The sequence below is a fragment of the Canis lupus genome, chromosome 7 (genome assembly GCF_048164855.1).
Source record: "Canis lupus baileyi chromosome 7, mCanLup2.hap1, whole genome shotgun sequence".
NCBI lineage: Eukaryota > Metazoa > Chordata > Mammalia > Carnivora > Canidae > Canis > Canis lupus.
This window is the reverse complement of record NC_132844.1, coordinates 48,718,345-48,727,377: the sequence shown is the minus strand read 5'-3', so window position 1 is coordinate 48,727,377 and position 9,033 is coordinate 48,718,345. Positions and strand designations below refer to the sequence as shown.

Here is a 9,033-nt window from a genome sequence, read left to right as displayed (position 1 = left end):
ATTTATGTGACTAATACACAAATAAATACAAATCTCAAGATGTCAGTGGTGGTAAGAGATTGATAAGGCAGGAAGGATAGCATGAGAATGATATCCATAAAGTTGTGATTATTTTATGGTTGTGTCAATTATGGACAAACATCTCTTAGAGGCAAAGAAAGGAAAGAATCCTTTTAGATTTAGCAGTTACTTTTTTAAAGATTTTATTTATTTGAGAAAGAGAAAGAAAGAGAGAGAGAGAGACAGAAAGAGCACGAGCAGTGGGAAGGGCAGAGGAAGAGGGAGAAGTAGACTTCTCGCTGAGCAGGGAGCCTGATGTGGGACTTTGATCCCAGGAGCCCAGGATCATGACCTGAGCCGAAGATAGATGCTTAACTGACTCAGACACCCAGGCGCCCCACCAACCATGGACTTTTTGGTAAACATTTGTTGTATTAAATCTGGAGGGTTTTAAATGTACTTTATCTCATTTATTTTGATACTTGCCTTGAGAAACTCCAAACTTTTCTTCATATGTTCAGTATCTTGTACATTCACAATCTCAATATCCTTCACAGATTTGCTCTTCTCTGATATCCAATGTGAGAATGATTCAAGTTTCTGAAGAAATTCTTCATGGGAAACTGCTAGCTTAGACTGGAAAATAAATTTGTGTGTTCATTTCTGTCAATCCCCAAATTTCAAATTCTTACAAAAAATTGTTCTGCTTCAAAGCCCTAGCAGTCTGAAAATAAAAGACTCATGACTAAATTTTCAAATAATCAAATTTTCTTCAAAACTCAAATTCTGGCTCAGCGCCAAATGTTTTGATGCCTACCATTTCAGAGTCCATGGTGAGCATGACATGTTTCATTCTTTCTGAAGACACACTGCTGAGGGAAGTGAAAGCAGTCTGCAAACTTTGGTGGCTTGTCCTCAATTCCTCAAGCTGTCCTCTGGGGAAGTCACTGGGAAGAGACTTTAAAAACTCTTCTGCCAACTTCATGTCTTTTCTTAAAATGACAGCAATTGGAGCCAATCCCAATTCAAATGTCTGCAAAAAATATATATCCCAGAACTGTTCAGTGCGAACCCACTACAATCATTCTAAATGTAATAGTATCCCCCCCTAAAATCAATAAAAACCGCTCAACACCTCGACATTTAATAGTGAAGCTTGCAAATTCCAAAGATAAAGAGAAGATTCTTAAAGCAGCAAGAGACAAGAAATCCCTGACTTTTATGGGGAGAAATATTAGATTAACAGCAGACTTCTCCACAGAGACCTGACAGGCCAGAAAGGGCTGGCAGGATATATTCAGGGTTCTAAACGAGAAGAACATGCAACCAAGAATACTTTATCCAGCAAGGCTCTCATTCAGAATAGAAGGAAAGATAAAGAGCTTCCAAGATAGGCAGGAACTGAAAGAATATGTGACCTCCAAACCAGCTCTGCAAGAAATTTTAAGGGGGACTCTTAAAATTCCTCTTTAAGAGGAAGTCCAATGGAACAATCCACAAAAACAGGGACTGAATAGGTATCATGATGACACTAAACTCGTATCTTTCAATAGTAACTCTGAATGTGAATGGGCTTAATGACCCCATCAAAAGGCGCAGGGTTTCAGACTGGATTAAAAGCAGGACCCATCTATTTGCTGTCTACAAGAGACTCATTTTAGACCTAAGGACACCTACAGCCTGAAAATAAAAGGTTGGAGAACCATTTAGCATTCAAATGGTCCTCAAAAGAAAGCAGGGGTAGCCATCCTTGTATCAGATAAACTAAAGTTTATCCCGAAGACTGTAGTGAGAGATGAAGAGGGACAATATATCATACTTAGAGGATCTATCCAACAAGAGGACCTAACAATCATCAATATATATGCCCTGAATGTGGGAGCTGCCAAATATTATCAATTAATAACCAAAGTTAAGACATACTTAATAATACACTTATACTTGGTGACTTCAATGTAGCGCTTTTTTTTTTTTTAATTTTTTTTTATTTATGATAGTCACAGAGAGAGAGAGAGAGAGGCGCAGAGACACAGGCAGAGGGAGAAGCAGGCTCCATGCACCGGGAGCCCGACGTGGGACTCGATCCCGGGTCTCCAGGATCGCGCCCTGGGCCAAAGGCAGGCGCCAAACCGCTGCGCCACCCAGGGATCCCAGTGTAGCGCTTTCTAAATGTAATAATAAAGCACAATGCTTGTTTTTCCAAATTAACACCAGCTGACTACCATTTATAATAGGCAGCAGACAGTTCTTACCTCTAACTGTTTAAGTTGGTTCCTTAAAGCTTCCAGATTATTATCCAGAGACTCTTGGTTGTCCAAAGGGGGCTTCATCTCTTGAAGTAAAGCCAAATACTCATGCATTTTTGATGTGTGCTGTAAACACTGCTGTAATTCAGTGGAAAACTAAACACAAATTTGGACATTTTAATTCGATAGCCTTTATGTAGTTTTTAAAAAACACATAAAATGTATGGGATTATTCCCAAATGTTGCATGCAGGTACTGCCATATAAAATGTAAAATCAACTTACTTGTTCCATTGACCTATCTCCAGGAGTCATTCCTTTTGACCCTGAAATACTTTCCAAATGGTCTGGGATATCACAGCATAGCTCCCCCAGCTTCTCATTGCTTGGCAATGCCGATGCACACACAGTTGAGTTTTCTAGTTCAGTATCTTTTATGTTTTGTAAATTAAGGGAACAGTGGTTTCCTTCTTTGCTTTTAAGGTCATCAAGAATGTGTGAATTTTCATCCACCATCTCAGAAGTAGAGAATGCTTTTTGATTCAAGTCTCTGACCTGTTCTACTTTCTCGGAGTATGTGTCAGCAAGCAGCTTATAGAAAATATTTTCAAGTTGCACTGGAGATACTTTAGGTGTAAGACCTCTTTTCTCTAGCTCATACTCCATCTGGGTTAATTCTTTCATCAATTCAAATGCTCCAGTAATTTTCTGGCTATACTGATTTTGCTTAAGTATATCAAGGAGAAGCTCAGACTTAAGATGTGCAATATGGAATGGATCATCTCTACTTTCTGCTTTTAGTTCTGTTGAGTTATTCATGGGGTAAACTCCAGAACAGTCACCAATTTTAAAGTCACTGGGCACACTAGATGCTTCATTTGCCAACTGTGATGTGGTAACTCTTTTAATTAAGTTTTGAATCAAAATTTTAGTGTCTGCACAGACTAAAGATTCTCCAACCTCTTCAGGACTCATAGGACCTCCTTCCAATCTTCTTTTTAAGAAATCTTTTACATTCTCAAAAAATACCTGAGATACCTCAGGAATCTGAACTTCCTTTTCTTGGAATCCTAGAGATAAGGATTGTTCTTTTTGCTGCTGTTGCTCAATTATTTCCATCTTATTGTTAATTTCTGAGAATGAGTAGTCCATATTTAAAGGGTTACTGGAGTTATCGTTTTTTATTCCATTTGTGCAGAGCTCTGGTGGCACAAAATCATTATTTTCCCCAAGGTCTTCTACATTTCTAAGAGGTAAGATTGACAGTGTGCTTTCATCCCTTTCTGGTGTGAGGTCAGCAACTCCTGTTCCCGCTTCCAAGGCACTTTCTTTAGTATGAATATCATTCTGTTGGGCCATCTCATTTAGAGGTGAGACTTCCTGGGTAGGAGCTGTCTTCTCCTTTGTATCATTAACTCCAAATTGTACATGTTCCTTCACAGCAGGGGAAGCTATCAGAATGCAGCTTGGGATACCTTCATTTAGTTTCAATGCATCTTTTGCTTTTACATCTTTAGAACAGTGTTTTAAATAAGTGAACAGGTCAGAGTCTTTCTCAGGGCTGTCAGTGAATGAATCTTTCTCAGTACTTGTATCCCCTTCAGACAAGAGAATCATATCAGCACTGATCACTTTGGAAACTGAGGAGTCAAATATTTCTTCAAGATTCTCAAAATGAACGGGACTTTCGCTAACCACTGTCTGTAGATTCTTTGGTTCATCTTTAAGAGTTACAGTTACTTTTTTCAGGCTTCCTTTCTGATTATGTTCTTCATTGTCTGTGATTCGTGAAAATGGAAACTGATCATTATCTAAATCAAGACTCTCCCTTGTACTTTCACTAGGCAAAAGTCTGAGATGCTTATTATCTTCTTCTTGACCTTTTTCTAGCACCTTTCCTTTACCTGAGCACATTTTATGAACTGATGTTTCATCTTCTGTTAGTATACTAATTTGGTCACCTTTCTTTTTAATTAGACCTCTTTCATTTCCTTGATGATCTCCGACAGTTACAGAGGCTACAGAAGACAAATGGCTTTCCTCAGCAGGCTTTCCTATTAAATCAGGCTCAGAACAAATGATTTTATCAAAAGATGAGTGGACTTGAAGAGTCACATTCTCAAAATATGGATCTCTACCTTTCAAAGAATCTGTGGATTCTGGCCCTTGGATCAACTTAATGTTCATTAAATCATTATCTACTTCAGAAGTTGAACAGATGTTATTAGTATTATGTAAAATATCTACAGAGCCAAAACTGTCTTCTGATTCAGTGTCTTTAGTGATCGGCAGCAATATATCCTTAAGGGCCAGCTCATGATTCAACAGATCTTGACTTTTTCCAACAACCTCAGTTGTATATTCTTGAAGGTTGCTTCTTTCAGTAACTAAGCTATATTTACCAGTTGATTTTGGCTGTAAAACATTTACATTTTGCTGGTTTTCTAAAGACCTGTAACTGTGCACTTTATCTGGGAGAATTCTTTTGACACTTTGACTGTCCTGACCATTTTCCTTTTCACTTACTGCAGTGGCACACAACTGGATATCCATATCCGCAGCCTCATCCTGGCACCAGGGTTCTTTACCGTCACCTTCCACTCCTCCTTCATCATCACCACCACCATCATCATAATAATAATCGTCATCAATATCCTGATCATTACTGTCACATACATAATCCTTGTAACTTTCTTCACTTTGCATAGAATCTAAATGTTCAGTATCAGATTTAAATTCTTGTCCAGTTATGTGTTCTTCTTCTCTCCCTCCCCAATACCCAATGTCATCAAATGTTAACAAAGCACTGAAGCTCTCTTTTCTTTCTATGATTTTATAATCAATCGATGAGTCAGACTCATCACTCTCAAGGATATTCGAGCTTTCCCTTTCTGAGATGGTTTCCAGAAACTGTCCATTGCTCTTGTGTGAGCCAACTGAATCTGAATGGATTCTTTCATCAGAATCGAATCCAGCTTTCTCAGTAGCAATGAGAACATCCCGAAGAGACTCTCTGTTTCCCCTCACACTTAAGCTGTCAACCAGTGCCCCCTGGAGTTCCACAGAATTTTCATTCTCTCTTGAAACATCATAAAAAACATCACCAAGAGAAGCAGTCACATCAGTTTCCTCTTGTAGTGTGGCATAGTCCTCAGGTTGTAGACAATCACGATCATCACCTTCCAGAAGCAGAGAATCATGGTCATCATCTTCAAACAGGGGAGTATCATAAAAATCACCTTCACTGTCAGTATCTGTTTCTGTCACACTTCGCTGATCATCCACAAGTGACGTTTCATAGTCACCAGCACTGATGGTTTCTTCAAGCAGCGGTGTGGCACAGACAGGAGATGTGCCAGCATCACTGGTGTTATCCTGTGGGGTCACGGCACAGGGGTACTCTTCCATTTTGGACTCAGTTTGCTTGTTTTCAGATTTCTGCTGAGAAGTGGCATGTAACTTTCCATCTTCACCGTAAGTTTCTGTAATATATTTATCATTGTGATTTTGGACCTGAGGAGCAATGTCACCTATATTTAAAGGTTTCTGTGGAGACGTTACTCCCTGTAAACTGATATTGATAGCTGCAATTCCCAGAAACTGCTCTTGAAATGTCTCTCCCATTCTTTGACCTGATAATATGGTTTGGTCGCTGAGTGGCAATGTGGGATCTTCACATTTATTTCCATTGCTCTCTGTGGTATGTACATTAAGACTATCCTGATCATTCCTCAATTTATCATGACTTAGCAAGGCACTCAGCCTGGGAGAATAGTCAAAGATTGTCAAATCCCTGTTTATGTTATCTTCATTCTCTTTCTCATTCTCATTCAAGTCACAGATTCTACTGGTTTTTGATTTCATAATAGAATTTGTTATCAAATCACTTGCGAAGTTTTGAATATTTTTAGAATGACTACATTCACCTGCATGTTCATTCGTTCTAACTTGACTTTGATTTTCACAGTTTTTAAGTATGTTTTCAGAGTCTTGTCTAAGCATGTCACCTGCCACAAGTCCAGGCTGTGATAAATAGGATGAATTCTGGACTTTATTATCAGCTACTTTTATATTTGCCAGGTTTTCTGACTGATAAAATTCACTACTAAAAAAATTATTTCCCATTTCATTACACTCTTTATCTATGGTATGCTTTCTATCTTCAGGAGCTTCTTTTTGCTTAGGTTCTCTGTGATGACATTTATCAAAACTATTTGGTGAAACTATACTGTTTTCCTTTCCTTCATTAGGAGTATTACTTGGAAATAAAACAGGGAGTCTTAAGGCATCAAGACATTTTTTGATGGGTGTGTCCTTAAATTCTGCACTACAGCCTTCTAGTAGCATATCAACAGCCTCATTCAAGTCTCCATCATACAGCAAAAGCCTCTGGCCTGTGTTTGCATCCATATAGCTATTTATCATCAAATAAGATAGAAATAACTTTTTAGTTTGTTCTGAGCTCTGAGTTGCTAATGGTTCTTCTCCATCAAAAACATCATCTTCTTGCCTGTAATCATGGACTGTGGATGGTTGGAATTTACAAAAAGATAGCCATCTTCTGGCATTTTTACAAGCTTCTAAATCTCCCAAATCTGGCATTTTATCAGGCAGTATTATACTTTTCAAAATCGATGCTGTGTTATTATCTATAATTCCCAGCTGCTTAGCAACATCCAAACCAATGACTTGAGAAGTTTCTGGAATATAAAGAGCAGCTATTTTCTGCCTGCCATTCAGTATTTTGTATGCCAATTCATTTGTAATCAATTCTTGCTGCAAGGAAGAAGATGTAGGAAATATTTCACCAGAGTGAGGCCAGATGAGTCCAACATAGCTTCGCTGAGCCTCTAGCACCAAAAGAGCACTGGTTGAAGTTATTAGATCACATTGGACTGCTTCATCCACCGTAAAACGTTTAGCAGGGTTTGAGTGGATGATTCCACCTGTTTGAACCTGATATGTGAGAATACTGTTAGCTGTGTCTCTGTCAATTACCCCTTCTGCCATAGCTTCTTCAACAGTCATTCTTCGACCAGAGTTGCAATTGATTAGACCTCCAGAAAGAAGCTGTGCACCTAATAACCTGAACATGGTTTCACGGTCTATGAGACCTTCATGAGCCGCCCTTAAAATGCTTATATTTCTTCCACATTTTAATGTTATTCTACCTCCTTCTTGTGGTCTCACAGGTAGAAGCCGTATCCCAGTGTTTTCCTGTAAAATACTTCTTTGCAAAATATCCACTAAAGTCACCTTCTCAGCGGTGCAGGGGTCAATAAGATCTTTACACGTGTTTTGCCTTTCCAGGACTTTAGAAAATAATGCTGAGGAAACAAAGTTCTGTTGGAAAGCCTTCTGTAGAGTCAATTTTTCTCCCGTGGCTGGAATAACTAAAAAGTCTGTGGAAAGTAGTATGTCAAGAACTCTGATGGCCATGGATTCTGATATCATGCCTTGAGCCAGAGCTTCCAGCACTGGAATTGTGGTAGATGACACAGTAGAAATAATCTCCTTTGCTTGATTTAGTTCTTGGAGTTGGCATACAACTTGTTCATCAATTAGGCCACGACTTTTGGCATCTTGAAGATCAAAACATTTTCTTAATTCCGGTGAAATTAGACCAGAAATCATTAGCTGTGTCTCAAGCAACCTGATTCCTGTGTCATAGTCAATAAGGCCTCTTAAAACTGCCTGAAATATGGAAAGGACTTCTCCAGTTGTCTGATCAATGGTGCCTGCAATCACTTTATCCAGCTGAAAAGAAAATACAAAAATTCTCAGGTCAGTCTGTGACCCCAGGGTGGGCAGAATTTCATGAAACATAGTTTGCATTTTTTTTTTTAATAAATAAACACTTCAACATAAAAATCCTCTACTTACCAAGGCGCAGCAAATGCTGTGAATGTTAGGCAGCTCAAATGCACAAGTGATCTATGTCAGTGATCTATTCAACAGCACAGGATGTGATAAAAGCTTTGAAAATAACATGCATCTGTGAATTGAAAACTTAATATTGTGTACATTAACAAGGTTAGTGAGGACACAACAGAGTAAATGATGATAGTGAGAAAACAGAACACATACCTAAGAAGGCAAATCATGCTCTCTGCAACTGGGTGAGATTAGTCAACTGACATGAAAAAGAGTATCAAACCCCATGCTATTGATGTTTACAGCATACAGACTTCTTCGCAGACAGTAAAAATCTAATGAACCAGAAAAACTGTTACATACCCCCAATATGTGACAAATAGTGTGTAAAGTATTCCAGGGAATAAGGGAATTGAATATAAAGATAACTTTTCAATACTGAATATTATGTTGAATACTGTAAATATATATTGTCAAGTTTCAAAAGTTTAAAGACAGGCCAAATTTTAAGTGGTTCCTGTTATATTTTAAGAAGATGCTAGGGCATCCTCACTATAACGAATGGCCCAGTATTATTACTCCATTAAATCTCATGGTTATCTCTGAAAATCAAATCAGTTCGTAACACTCTAATGTCATCTTTAAAGATGAGTCAAGGCCATTTTATAACATCATATTTATATAGTAAAATACCTAATATGGCAGCAGAAGAATGGCTTTTAAAGAGGAGAGTTAGAAAAATGAATGATTCTTTTCTTTTACCATGCAAGGCAGAGATTAAGATGTCACAGAAACTGATGACAGCAAGTGTAAGATTGCATTTAATAAACAACACTGAAATCTCTAAATATTCAGATAAACTCCATTCACATTTCTTCCATGTACACAAATTCAAGGTCATTTCTTTATCATTT

The 9,033-nt window shown here is 38.1% G+C and overlaps 1 protein-coding gene across 32 annotated transcripts in view; it reads right to left on the bottom strand.

Moving 5' to 3' along the window:
* The window catches only part of DST (dystonin), a 480,723-nt gene that overhangs the window by 128,424 nt on the left and 343,266 nt on the right, over positions 1-9,033 (bottom strand). For 26 of the 32 annotated variants that reach the window (XM_072832497.1, XM_072832507.1, XM_072832502.1 and 23 more), the window contains 4 exons: positions 2,531-8,002; positions 2,253-2,402; positions 818-1,033; positions 487-636 (listed from right to left, as the gene is read on the bottom strand). The exons of the other annotated variants lie outside the window; for them this stretch is intronic. In XM_072832497.1, coding sequence (XP_072688598.1) covers positions 487-636; positions 818-1,033; positions 2,253-2,402; positions 2,531-8,002 — 5,988 coding nt within the window. The remainder of the gene's footprint in view (positions 1-486; positions 637-817; positions 1,034-2,252; positions 2,403-2,530; positions 8,003-9,033) is intronic. 32 annotated transcript variants of the gene reach the window in all.